A 14,771-nucleotide genomic window follows, 5' to 3' on the forward strand; every position below is an offset into this window, starting at 1 on the left:
ACCATATACAGTTACAACTCAAGCACTGAAGAGCCCTACCTTCTCCTGGTAAAGCTTATGAAGCCAGTTGGCACACTCCTTCTCATCTTCTGGGATCTCATCTACAGGGAACCGTCTGTAGGGAGAAGGAGCAGGGGAGACAAGCAGTCAACACAATATCAGGAGATAGCAGGGGGAGCCTGCTATGGAGTGCAGTAGAGCAGGGTTTCCCCAAACTCGGTCCAGCCCCCCCGGGTGCACGTTTTGGTTTTTCACAAACCAGCTGACTCACCATCAAGCGTTGATTATTTGAGTCAGCTGTGTAGTGCTAGGGCAGACACCAAAACGTTCACTCAAGTCCACGTTTGGGAAGCCATGGAGTAGAGAATGAGTCTGGTATTGCAGCATCTAACCACCAGGGGGCAAACTCACCCAAAGTCCAGATGGGGCACCTCAAGACAGTGTTCATCTACAGTAAAACAGGGCCGTAAAACAGCTTTGGAATGTGTAGCATTATGTATCATTTGCCACAAGCACCTGTTTTTGCCACACCAGGCTACTCTCCCCGTTTAGACTCACAGGGGGCCCATTCACGCAGTGGAGCTGTTTTGATATGCCTCTCCGTGTAATCTAATTTAAAGGAAAGGCTTTGAAGGTCTCTCAATGTTCTCATTCAAATGGTCATTATGATTTGAAAAGAAACAGCCCATGTCGTAATTGACAAATGGCTCCCTGTAATCTTATAGTTTTACTCACCTCTCCCTAAGAGTTAGTTTTTTTTTTTTTTTTACTGAAGGCTGGTACTGTAACTCGTGATTGACTTATGGGCTCAAGGACACAAGGCCGCCGAGTCCTGTTTTTCACCGCAGGGCAAACCGTGATCTCTGTTGATGCCTTTCTCCCTTTACCTCTGCGGGTTGGGTAGGACAGGACTACCCCAGCAACACAAAGGAGTGTTAGGTAAGATTCTGGTTCTGAGAAGTCCACTGTCCCGCTTACTATTAAAAGAAATAGCGATGTGCTTGGAAGAAAGCCAAGAGGCTAACAGAACGTCATGGCTTTTCGCTTGAAACGGCTCAAGTAATAACCACAGGGTCACACATATTGATTAGTACCCACCTGATTCTCATATCTGCCATGTATTTCTTGCCGTTGATTATGCCCAACAGAGTGGGGACTTGGTGGTCTTTGAAATTCAGTGTGACATCATACACGGCAGACACTAAAAACAATGAAAGACAGAAGAGAAAACCTATAATAAATACGAGACCTTATTTTGAACTGCGTGGGTATGTGTGTGTGTGCGCGCGCGACACGTGCATGCATGCCCCACCTGTGCCCTTGAGGCATTTCAGTGTTGTGGTGAAGCCTTTGGTCCTGGGCAGCAGGTGGTATTTGAGCTTGGGCAGGCCTTTACTCTCTGCCACTTCCATACTGATCTGGTGTTTCTTCTCTGTGAAGCGAGTGCCTTCGCAGTACAGCAGGAACTTCGGAGACAGGGAAAGGAGCGTCAACAAACATGCACTCACAAGGGATTCACAGACGCGCGCAAAACGTTGAGCTTAGAGAAACACACGCAAAGAGAAAAAAAAACAGCGAGTTTAGAAATACACAAGATACTGGTTCAGACAGGCACACATCAGCTGAGGTGACCTCCGTTCCCCTATCCTCTTAAGACTCCCCAGCAGGGCCAGCTTGTGTTACAGATCAAGTGCACCTCCAGGAAACGTTACTCGAAATAAAGTTCTCATCATACCTCAAGGACTTCCATTTAGAGTGGGTGCAGCGTCAACAAAATATACATCCTCAGACAGACAGAAGACTGTTTAAAAGAAAACACTGCACATCTTGTTGTCCTCCTGTCCCCGAGGAGAGTTGGTCAGTCAAGCAACACCTAGGAATCGCATAAATCAGATCAGACGACCTGATTAGCCAAATCTCTGTCGTTCCCGGTAACCGTAACGAGAGGTGGAAGTGGAAACTTGCAGCCTGAGCAACAACATGTCTAAAGATCGTTAGGGAGGGCTATTAGGAGCCAGACCAGAATCCCAATGACCTAGATTGCCCTGTGGCATTTCAGCTTGATGAATAACACTAACCAGACCTACTCCAGACAAGACCAAACTCCTGGACCTAGACCAATGAGTTACAGCAGACTGAAGCTGGGAGCTCAAGGACCAGTCCTGTGTGTAGATTCACTGTACGAGCTGTCTGGGCCTAATGTGCGCTGCCAACAGAATGACAAGAAATGTAGTCATGTGGCCCAGGATAGAAAAATGTAGGCCTTAGTCCTTTACACTCGTACCCGTATTCGGGTGGAAATGTGCAAATTTGGGCACTGATAAGAACTCAAATTGGAACGGTGGCTGTACAGTTCAGGCTCTCCGCTTTACAGCGCTGTACGGTTTTTGACTGACAAGACGTTCTGAACTTGAGCAACACACGTGACAAGAAGTTGCCCCCATCCCTCCCGCTAAATTGGGCAAAAAAAAATTGTCGTCTGACTGAGGGAAGCTGTAAATTAAGAGGACTCGATGTATTTTGAAAGATGAGATGTTGAGGATTATAATAAAATACCGCTTCGATGTCACAGAGGCAAGTAAAACAGCCCAAATGTGCACTTCACATTTCCATGTCATACACCGTGTCAACGTTTATGGTCACCATGTTTGATTCAGAGTTCCAAGATGACACACGGCGTCATAACCTGGGTAGTCCGGAACACGCACCTGAAAGCACTCATGACTAGGGCCTGTGGCGGTCACCACATTTAGCCCGTTATTGTCAAGCAAATGACTGCCGTTCTCACAGTAATTGACCGTTAATTAAACATAAACATGTTTAGCATCTCCAGTTCATTTAGCTTATAAGTCACGTGCCATTATTTTATATGATTTCATAGTAAGACAAATATAGTTGTAATAATAATATAATATAATTATAATAATAACATCATACGTGTGCACTCGAATAGCGAATGGAGGCCGCTTTCCAGTTTGGTTTTTCATAATCATGCAGGGTAGGCTATTCCAGTTTTATAGTGGAGCAGGTGCTTAATACTAGCAGCTGAGAAATAAAGTCGCAGCTGGGATCATCCTCTTTTTAGTGGCAACCATCAAAACTCTTTCATAAGGGACTACATATAGAAGTATCTGGGCTGATCAGAACCCTTATTTCACTCCATGCATCAACCATTGAGAAGCATGCAGCCTTAACTTTGGAAACCAATTGGAATCTGTTCGGTAACATCAAAAAATACAAAAAGAATACTCAACAAAACATATATTTCATTGAAACTGTTGACAGCCCCCGTCTCTGCACGGGGGTGGGGGCTTAGGCTCAGACTTTATTAAGGCCTATCCATATTTTCAAAGCACTGTCCATTTCCTTGTGTTTGGCTTTGAAACAACATCCACAACCACCATGTTTTCCACTCAGTCTTGAACTTTTCAAAAGCACGATACTGACAAGTGTTTGATGTGATTTTCTATTGCATTTGCATTGCTGTCAGAGTGGTTAGAGGGACAATAGAGCCCTGAGAACCAGACCATTAGCGACCTGATGGCCGTTAGCGAGTAGGGTTCTAGTTCCAACGCACATACACAGTGCACTAAATGAGATGACCGTGATTCAACGGTCACGTGGAATTTGACTGCGATCATGACTCATGATGACTGGTGTGGCGGTAATATGGTCACTGCAACAACCCTACTCGTGATTCATTTCTATGCGCACCAGAATGATGATCCTTTTGTTGGCAAGAGAACAAGCTTTCAAAGTATGTCCACCTGACCCAGATAGCGATTTAAAAATGGGCTGCTTTTGGATTGCGTAAAGAACAGTAATTGTGTGACGGCGGGGATGCAGGGCTGTGTTCCAAACAAAACAACTACTAGTGTGCTTGCGCTATTTCCTCAACGGCACAGCTAGGAGAGCTCGACAAAAAAGCACCCTATAGTTTAAGACCCTTCTGTGAGCGTGGCAATTACTTAGAAACGGCACACTTTGGAAAGGTCTGTTGCCACTTTGAGACACCAGTTAGTCCTCTCACTCAAACTCTTGTTGCAACAACCCCACATTTTCTCATGCTACTGAATGTATCCAAAGAATCGTCAGATTCTGTTATCAACAAATGCGGTTGAAAAGTACAGTATATGTAAAATGCACATAAAATCAAGCATAATGTTCAGATTCAGTCTCGTGTCAGGTGAAATGTTGTCCCCTCAACTTCAGGTGTAATAATTCCCCATAATCTACAAACTGTTTCAATTGCTACTATTCTTATGTATATGCTTTTCATAGGTCTTCTGTAAGACACATTTTAATTTAGCCCTCGCCATATAGGCCAATTCCCATGAGTGTAAAGGGTTAACCAAAGGAGACACTCACCCACATAAACTCCGGGTAGTCTTTGAGTCTGTCCAGACCTCTGAACACAGTGTCTCTGTCCTCCTCCCACTTCCTCTTACAGAACACAATTTCCAGGAAGTACCAGGTCCATCCAATCAGAGGCACTTTCAGCAGCTCATGTTTGGCCAGCACCTTGGAACTCTGGGCAGGAAAAGAAAGAGTGGGAACGGTAAGAGTCCTGAAGTGCATCTCTAGGATCAACCTCATCTACTTCTCTTTATCGCTACGGAATCTGAAAATGCACAACAGTTGAGTGTAATATGGGAAGGCGTCATTTGGTTTCACATGTCTGATTCTTTCAGATCGGGGCTGATAATAGAAAGGCGGCAAAGTAGGGAGGCCGATGAGTTTGGACTATTGAGATGACCCCCATTTAGTGACTGATGAATAGTAGATAGTTGAGACGGAAGATATTTTTATTTATTTATTTATTTTACCTTTATTTTAACCAGGTAGGCAAGTTGAGAACAAGTTCTCATTTACAATTGCGACCTGGCCAAGATAAAGCAAAGCAGTTCGACAGATACAACGACACAGAGTTACACATGGAGTAAAACAAACATACAGTCAATAATACAGTATAAACAAGTCTATATACAATGTGAGCAATGAGGTGAGAAGGGAGGTAAAGGCAAAAAAGGCCATGGTGGCAAAGTAAATACAATATAGCAAGTAAAACACTGGAATGGTAGTTTTGCAATGGAAGAATGTGCAAAGTACAAATAAAAATAATGGGGTGCAAAGGAGCAAAATAAATAAATAAATTAAATACAGTTGGGAAAGAGGTAGTTGTTTGGGCTAAATTATAGGTGGGCTATGTACAGGTGCAGTAATCTGTGAGCTGCTCTGACAGTTGGTGCTTAAAGCTATATACTGACCCCTAGGACTCCGTATCGCTCACACATCGTCCAGCCGCAGAGGAAGTCAATCTCGTAGTTGTGGTTGAGGATGATGATGACGTGCTCCGTGCCAAACTTTTCCACCGTGGCCTGGTCTGTATAAAGGGTGCATTCGGTGCCCGACCACCACTCTAGCAGCATCACCAGCTCTGCAACAAGTCCACATTTAGAAATGAAACTACTGTCCACGGAGTCAAAATGATCAATATCGAAGCGCCAGATTCATTATTTCACAAGATCCCCTTTTGAGGTGTGACACAAGGTCTTATAATGCACACAGGATCTCACACACACACACACACACACACACACACACACACACAATTCTAGCGTGGGGGACTCACGGCTCCAGAGGGAGTAGGAGAGCCTGGTGTTGATCCTGCGGTAGAGCTGCTTGTTGAAGGGCCACAGGACACAGGTGAGGAGCTGGATGAAGTTGATGATGAGGCCGCTCACCACGAACACAAAGCCCAGGAGGAGCTGCAGAACAAACTGGGTCTTCAGATAGGCTAACAGACCCATGGCTGCTGCTACTGAGGAGCCTCCTCTCCTCTGCACACTACTAAGGACCTGTGGGAAAAGGGAGAGAGTGGGAGGGTGCAGGAGGAAGAGGGGGAAGCGAGGCAGGAAGGTGAAAGTAGGTAAGATAACAAGAGGGGTGGTGGAGAGAGGAAGAGAAGAGGGAGATTTAAAAGGACAGAGCAGTAAAAAAGGGGAGAGGAGGAAGAGTAAAAGGAGAAACAATGAACATGTTGTTACATTAGATGCGTTTGCTCAGAGAAGATCAAATCAATACATTTCAAACGACGTGTGCGGTTGAGCGAGCCGAGAAGACATCAATGTTTCATTCTCACCACGGTGGACTCCCTCTCTATAAGCCCCTCCTGCACGGCCCTTCACTCAGTATTACGGACCTGGGAAAGAGACAGACCGAGAGAGAGACAGGTCAACACAGGCAGAAAACAGAAAAGCCTACTGTAAACCATAGTGTATGGTTGCACAAAAAGTGTACAGTCAAGAAGAAGTGGTAGAGTAGAATCTGGTCTACCTCATTAACAACCAGAACCTACTAAACTCTAAGCTAGCAGACAGAGGGGGGCTCTAGCCTTTATCTAGATTCTGTATTACTGTGTGTGCGCGAGTGCCTGTCACAGAAAATAATGAATAAAGTCACAGACCGAATGAGCGTGACAGACGAGGAGGCTTACATGTGTTGTTACAGAAGGTGTGTCAGAGCACAGGGACTATAAGTGGGTCTCTGTGATGCATTTTCACTCACACAGACCAGTGAGTCACAAGACAGCCCTCCAGTCCACTGTGACCTCCATGCAGGAGCATTTTTAAATGTATTTATTTAATTTCACCTTTATTTAACCAGGTCGGCTAGCTGAGAACAAGTTCTCATTTGCAACTGTGACCTGGCCAAGATAAAGCAAAGCAGTTCGACACATACAGAGTTACACATGGAATAAACAAACATACAATCAATAATACAGTATAAAAAGTCTATATACAGCATGTGCAAATGAGGTAAGGCAATAAATAGGCCACAGTGGCGAAGTAATTACAATATAGTAATTAAACACTGGAATGGTAGAATGTGCAGGTAGAGATACTGGGGTGCAAAAGATCAAAAAATTATAATAATATGAGGATGAGGTAGTTGGGTGGGCTATTTACAGATGGGCTGTGTACAGGTGCAGTGATCGGTAAGCTGCTCTGACAGCTGACGCTTAAAGTTAGTGAGGGAGATCAGTCTCCAGCTTCAGTGGTTTTTGCAATTCGTTCCAGTCATTGGCAGCAGAGAACTGGAAGGAAAGTTGGCTAAAGGAGGAGTTGGCTTTGAGGGTGAACAGTGAAATATACCTGCTGGAGCACGTGCTACGGGTGGGTGTTGCTATGGTGACCAGTGAGCTGAGATAAGGCGGGGCTTTACCTAGCAAAGACTTATAGATGACCTGGAGCCAGTGGATTTGGGACGAATATGTAGCGAGGGCCAGTCAACGAGAGCATACAGGTCGCAGTGGTGGGTAGTATATGGGGCTTTGGTGACAAAACAGATGGCACTGTGATAGACTGCATCCAATTTGCTGAGTAGAATGTTGGAGGCTATTTTGTAAATGACATCGCCAAAGTTGTTAATAATAATTAAGATGCACGCATGACTAAATTGATTTTGGATAAAAGCATCTGCTCAATGGCATCTCTCGAAAAGGAGGCAATGGGTTGCAAAGTGTGTATTTGTGAGAGGAATAAGATGCGTTTTGTTCGCTCTCAGAACAGGCCAACCATGTCTCCATTGTTCGGGGCAAATGACCAGCGTTCCAGAGAGGGAGGAAGACAGAGAGAGAGATTGTGTGCAAGTGCAATGATGTGTGCAATGTGTATGTATGTGTGTAGAATCGTTTGGCAGAAAGGCAGCAGTGTAGACTACATTTCAAACACGACCTTCCTAAGTGCAAAACATTCTTAGTATCTCGTCTTGCACAGTTCTGAGAAGTCAAGTTTGTGTGCTGTATTGAACATCACTGAATGGGTGTTAAGCCAGCTCCATTTTGATTTTTGTCCACTACACAGCAGGTGATGGGGATATTTTAATCCAGACTGTAGCCTATAAACAAGATCAAACACCCATGAAAGCTCAAGGCTTATTCTATTCTCTGATTTAAAAGGACCGGAGGAGAATTTGCTCCTCACAATTGGCTTAGCTTAAATCATGGTGATAGGCATAGATACAGTAAAATGTACAGTAAAATGGCAGTGTCATATTAGTAGTGTGTGTGCTCTTTCCAGAAGTGGCTGCTCTTTGTTTAAACCATGGTTGGGCAACTGGTGGCCCCCCTTTTCCACGGATCAATTTCACACAAAAAAAATAGATACTTTTGAGAGTTAGAATAATATAATACACAACCAAATTTAGAAATTGCACTTTGTGTATCAGTCACTCAAGACCATGTCAGTAAAAAATGTTTTAATGGTAAATTAGTCTAGCGACCAGCTGTCTAAACTTGTAATAAGCATGGTCGAATTACCGACTGGGGTGGGGCCCATTGATCATCAGTTATCATATAAAAAACTGCAAACATTTTCCTCCACCCCATGGCAATTTGTTTTTAAATTGCATGAAATTAGCAAAAAATAAAATACAATTCTCTGCACCAAGGCAAAAAGCGTAGAATTTCAGCAAACTTATTTTAAAAACAGCTACATTTTCTATATGCCTCATGGCAAAATGTGCAGAAGATTAACTGAGGGGCCAATAGAAATAGTGATTGTTTTTTGGATATAAATTACACACCCTGCCGAGCTGTAAACTTTTCTAATAGAAGGAGCCTGTGTGGTTTTGAATTGCCTTCATGGAGGACTGGCTGAAATGTTAAGGATCCATAAAATATTATTTTCACCATGAGCAAAAGCTATTGGCTTTCTACCCAGTTGCAAAGGGTTCATTTAATAAACACAACAGGCCATAGATCATTTGCCAGGAACAGCGGCAGCAAGAACAGCGGCATCTAGTGAGCAAAACCTGGGACTTTCAAGCTAATTTATGTGCGAAAATGCAAGTGACTTCAATGTCTAATTTCTCCATTGGTGTCTTTTGACCATTTATTTGGATTCCTCACGTCTTAGTCTTTGTGACTGTGTTGTAATATTCCAGACCGGTCTCAGGACCACATTTTCAGTGTCTCGTGTCAGATACATTTGTAGTCCGTCTTGTCTCGGACATTGAGGACTTAATTTCTTCCAGAAACCAGCAGAGACCAGCGGATTAAAAAAAAAAACCTCAAGATTATCAGCCTCCATTCAGTAAAACGCACAAAACCACTTCGACAAGGCCAAATATACACACATTACTACCTTATTACAATATGGTGTTGACCGATACGGCAGCTCTGCTTCCAGCTTGCAAAAACATCTGCATGTGACCAATAAAATGTGATAACTATTATAGACATGTTTGCGCAGTGGCAAACCTATTGGACATAGGCTCAGTGTGGAGCATTGCATATACTCACTTCTTAATCCCCACCGATGTGTATCAAAGTAGCCTACATAAATCACAAAGCACGTCAAATATATTCACATGCATGCCCCACACAGCCTAGTTTCAGCGGAATACCATCTGCAGGCAGCAAGAGCGCGCAGCTCTCAGCTGGTTTAAGGCATGGAGCAGCTCACAGATTAATGTCATTGGCAGCCGGAAGGAAAGACATTTCAATTTATGTGATCTACCAGTAAACGGTAACTAAGGCAACAATGGGTATTCTAACCAGGTTTTGAAAAAGTTTACTCCGAAAGTCTTAGTTAGTAGGCTATTTATGAAGCTCAATACAGTCATCTTGCACCGTTTGCATCCGGGGCGTATGCATGAGTGGGCCTGGGTGGACACAAGCCCACCCCCTGGGGAGCCAGGCCGTGGCAGACCCACCCAATCAGATTGAGAAAAAAACGAAAAAAAGAACACATTAATATTACAGAAGAATACAGTTCCAATCAACAGATCATTTGAAACAACCATTTCCTGCAGTCAATGACCCAAAGCACCCTCTTGGACTCATGGGAAGAATGTTATTAATATTTTTCATAATTTGAAAACAATTACTACGAACATTCCGTTTTTCTATGTCAAACAGTTTATTTTTATTTTTTATATTTCAGTCTTCTGTGATGTATATAAAGTGTAATATTGGATTGAAAAAACAAAAATGTAATACATTTCAACTCTGTCTGACACGGTACAGGCGTCTTTTTTTAAATAACCATGTATGTGAGGTGTATACTTTTGTTTCAAAGTAGATTTGTTTAAGACTACCAAGAATCACTGTGGGACCCTGATTTAGCCCACCACAGCAAAAACGTATTCTTGTTGAAAGTTATTGAAAGGGGAGAAGCTAACAAATTAGCAACAGCATTCTCTTCGATTACACCTGCTGCAGCCGCTGCAAAACTAGCCTACAACAAAAGATAGCTAGCTAGACCGTGGGAAAACTACTGCTCGCTATTGCAGTGACCTGTTAGCATTTGTAAAAAAGGATCCATCCATTACAAGTGAAAATGTGATTGATTCCGCTGTCACTCAATAGTTTTGCCCTAATACAGTTCTGAATACTAGCTTCTGATGGCCTAGCCAATGTCTGACTTAGCTAGCTAGATTTCTCCCCCCAGAGACCACCCACATTTTTTTCTGATTGGATCTTTTTTTCTTCAGCGTTAACCCTTTCCAATGAACTGAATAGATTAAATCAGATCATTGAAAATAATATAATTAGAATGATCATTATTATTTTATAAATCCTTAGCCCTTCTCTCAAGGCGTAGAAGGCCCTCATTGTTGCCCACTGTATTTGGGTTAGTAATCATTTGTAGTGTGGCTCCAGACAGCCTACATTTTGACCATCAGAATCCATATGTTGTTCTGAAACATGAACACAGAAGTACTGGACATTTTCAACTCTTATTATGGTGGTGATTTGACTAAATTACAATCATGGTCTTGAAGTGGGCTCTCACTGTTCTGGTCTCGGTCTCGACTGTCTCGGACCCCTTGTCCTCCCTCTGATCTTGGTCTAGACTTGGATTCGATTTGCTCCAGTCTCGAGTCGGTCTTACTTTAGGTAGTTTCGAACTAGAGGTTGACCGATTAATTAGGGACGATTTCAAGTTTTCATAACAATCGGAAATCAGTATTTTTGGACGATGATTTTGCAGATACATTTTTTTTTAAATATATATTTTTTTACACCTTTAACTAGGCAAGTCAGTAAAGAACACATTCTTATTTTCAATGACGGCCTAGGAACGGTGGGTTAACTGCCTTGTTCAAGGGCAAAACGACAGATTTTTACCTTGTCAGCTTGGGGATTCAATCTTGCAACCTTACGGTTAACTAGTCCAACTCTCTAACCACCTTCCTCACGAGGAGCCTGCCTGTTACGCGAATGCAGTAATAAGCCAAGGTAAGTTGCTAGCTAGCATTAAACTTACCTTATGGAAAAACAAACAATCAATAATAATAACTAGTTATAACTACACATGGTTGATGATATTACTAGTTTATCTAGCATGTCCTGCGTTGCATTTAATCGATGTGGTGCGCATTCGAGAAAAAGGACTGTCGTTGCTCCAACGTGTACCTAACCATAAACATCAATGCCCTACTTAAAATCAACACACAGAAGTATATATTTTTAAACCTGCATATTTAGCTAAAAGAAATCCAGGTTAGCAGACAATATTAACCAGGTGAAATTGTGTCACTTCTCTTGCATTCAATGAACGAAGAGTCGGGGTATATGCAACAGTTTGGGCAGCCTGACTCGTTGTGAACTAATTTGCCAGAATTTTACAAAATCATGACATAACATTGAAGGTTGTGCAATGTAACAGGAATATTTAGACTTATGGATGCCACCCGTTAGATAAAATACGGAACAGTTCTGTATTTCACTGAAAGAATAAACGTTTTGTTTTCGAGATGATAGTTTCCGGATTCTACGATATTAATGACCTAAGGCTCGTATTTCTGTGTGTTATTATGTTATAATTAAGTCTATGATTTGATAGAGCAGTCTGACTGAGCGATGGTAGGCACCAACAGGCTTGTTAGCATTCATTCAATCAGCACTTTTGTGCGTTTGCCAACAGCTCTACGCTGTGCTTCAAGCATTGAGCCGTTTATGAATTCAAGCCTATCAACTCCCGAGATTAGGCTGGTGTAGCTGATGTGAAATGGCTAGCTAGTTAGCGGGGTGCGCGCTAATAGCGTTTCAAACATCATTCGCTCTGAGAATTGGAGTACTTGTTCCCCTTGCTCTGCATGGGTAACGCTGCTTCGAGGGTGGCTGTTGTCGATGTGTTCCTCGTTCGAGCCCAGGTAGGGGTGAGGAGAGGGATGGAAGCTATACTGTTACACTGGCAATACTAAAGTGCCTATAAGAACATCCAATAGTCAAAGGTATATGAAATACAAATCATATAGAGAGAAATAGTCCTATAATAACTACAACCTAAAACTTCTTACCTGGGAATATTGAAGACTCATGTTAAAAAGGAACCACCAGCTTTCATATGTTCTCATGTTCTGAGCAAGGAACTTAAACGTTAGCTTTCTTACATGGCACATATTGCACTTATACTTTCTTCTCCAACACTTTGTTTTTGCATTAATTAAACCAAATTGAACATGTTTCATTTATTTGAGGCTAAATTGATTTTATTGATGTATTATATTACGTTAAAATAAGTGTTCATTCAGTATTGTTGTAATTGTCATTATTACAAAGAAAGAAGAAGAATTTTTTAAAAAACAGCTCTTTTTGGTCCTCCAATAATCGGTACCGGCGTTGAAAAATCATAAATCGGTCGACCTCTATTTCGAACACACCACTACTTTGTTAAGAAGTTGTTTGGTCCAAATCAGATGTTGGGTATTATATTTAATTAATATTATATGAAGAGAATTGCACCCAAATTGGCCATCAGTTAAACTTTTTATTTTTTAAATGTCCAAATTAAGCTAGCCTATTGGTTACGCCTACATACCCCTTATCCAGTTCTCTCAGACCTACAAGAAGTGTCTAGACCAGAGGGGTCAAAACGTTTGGATTGTATGTGTGTGGGGCTGGCCTAGTCCTAGTATATTTCGTATTGGCAAAATGCATTCCAATGTGTTGCACAACCTGGGAGACAAACAGGCAATCAAACCCAGGGACGAGAAAGCAGTATGTTGGGAGTAGAGACATGTCTGGTACCACGTTGCCAAACTGCACTGGAAGGTTGCCCAATAATTCTCCCACCCATTGCTCAAGTAGTGCCTTGAGTGCATCTGAGAACACAGAGGAGAGGGCTACCAATCAGGGTTATACACCATTGGGGGAATATTCCCATGTCATAATCAGTTAAAAATGGAAAGGCATTCTGCATTATAGATTATTCAGAGTAATCCCCTACATGTAGACCATTAACCTGACTATCAGAATGACAGATTGCAGTGTACCTTTGTAGTCAAAGCTTCAAACAGGAGCCAAAAAAAAAACCTTTCCAACTGAGGTAAAGTAAAGAGCACGTACACACTTTCTCTCCCACATGCACAGCCTGTTCAGATGTGACCACGGGATCAATTTATTTTCCAGCTCACTGCAATAAATATTGGAAGAAAATGCTTTCGGTGTGCATCTGTGCACTTACAGTAGCAGAAGCGGGGGCAGAAATATTTGTAATTGTTTTATAAACAATTGGATCAACTGGGAGTCCTAAAAGAATTCTCCGCTTTAACATCCTCAAAGAAACATATGTTCAGAGTAGCCATGGTAACAGACCCAGATGTAACACACTAGGTAATGGGTATTATAGGTGCTCCTTCCGCATCCAGTTCCTCTCTTACTTTTCTAGCCATCTTAAAAAGCGACAAACCTTAGTTGAAACAATAACAAAACATGCCCCAGTTTCAGTAAAAAGCGGAGGGATGGGGCTGGAGAAATGTAACCACCCAAATTCATAGAAAGATCTCTGGGTGTAAGGACTGACCATCCATTACAGTGGTTACAATTTACAGTGGTTACAAACATTGAAGTAAAACAATCATATTTTTGGTTCTGATAGTGTACGACGTTTGAACTAAGCTCATGAGGCATTTAGAAGATAAATTCTTCAAGAATCAAATGGGTACATATAAATTCTACAAGTCCAGAAATGGATGTAGCAACTGCAGATTGCCCCTTTAAAGGCTTTCCAGACAAGCAGGAGTGTCCCATTCATTTCCAATGGAGCTAGGTGGGGAACAGAATTACATCCAAAAACAATCATTGTATTCTAATCTATTTTTGGGTTAATAATTGTGGTTGCCAGTAAATCATTTTTTATGCATGCTTACGGTATTACAGCAATTCACTTTTCAGAAGTCAAAAATGTTTGTCTGCTTTGTTGCTATGGTCACCAGCGGTCAGCTGTTGCCCTCATTGTGTGAAGGCAGTAGCTGCTTTGACAAGAGGGGTAAACCAGGCGAACCCCACTCTGCCCAGCGTTTTACTCTCTCCCGCTCCATCCCTTTCAACCAGAATCACCTCCAAGACCAAGGTTGGTGAGCATTACCTCAGACTAGCCCTCAAAGAATCATATAGTAGTTGCTTCTCCATGGGAAGCAAGACCTGGGGGACCCAACTCAAGTAAACAGGCAGCGTAAGCAGAGCTCCAGCCTAGCCCCAGGAGCCTGAGAAAGAAAGCCAGGCCCACCTGTGGCATCACACATTCCTGGGAGAGGATTACAGAGTACAGACACTGGGTTAAAGCTGCTTAGGAAAGGAACAGCTGCCTCTCCTCAATCACCTGGTTGCAGGTTCACTGGGGGATATGGTTATGTATGGCCATAGGAGCCATCTATTCTACAAACACCAGGAAAGGTCAAATTAGGATTTGAGAAAACCATTAGCCCACATCTGGCCAAAAAGGGACAAGATTCTCAAAGTCCATTTGATACAACTGCCT

At 42.5% G+C, this 14,771-nt stretch overlaps 1 protein-coding gene across 2 annotated transcripts in view; it reads right to left on the bottom strand.

Annotated features, from left to right (window-relative positions):
• LOC118367015 (1-acyl-sn-glycerol-3-phosphate acyltransferase gamma-like) overlaps positions 1 to 14,771 on the bottom strand; it is a 30,425-nt gene that overhangs the window by 3,684 nt on the left and 11,970 nt on the right. For both annotated transcript variants that reach the window (XM_035749941.2, XM_052493748.1), the window contains exons 2-8: positions 6,143 to 6,202; positions 5,633 to 5,858; positions 5,268 to 5,437; positions 4,369 to 4,530; positions 1,313 to 1,466; positions 1,099 to 1,201; positions 40 to 115 (exon numbers count right to left, since the gene is read on the bottom strand). In XM_035749941.2, the coding sequence (XP_035605834.1) occupies positions 40 to 115; positions 1,099 to 1,201; positions 1,313 to 1,466; positions 4,369 to 4,530; positions 5,268 to 5,437; positions 5,633 to 5,810 (843 nt within the window). In that variant the 5' untranslated portion in view covers positions 5,811 to 5,858; positions 6,143 to 6,202. The remainder of the gene's footprint in view (positions 1 to 39; positions 116 to 1,098; positions 1,202 to 1,312; positions 1,467 to 4,368; positions 4,531 to 5,267; positions 5,438 to 5,632; positions 5,859 to 6,142; positions 6,203 to 14,771) is intronic.

Source organism: Oncorhynchus keta, chromosome 34, assembly GCF_023373465.1.
Source record: "Oncorhynchus keta strain PuntledgeMale-10-30-2019 chromosome 34, Oket_V2, whole genome shotgun sequence".
Taxonomy (NCBI): domain Eukaryota; kingdom Metazoa; phylum Chordata; class Actinopteri; order Salmoniformes; family Salmonidae; genus Oncorhynchus; species Oncorhynchus keta.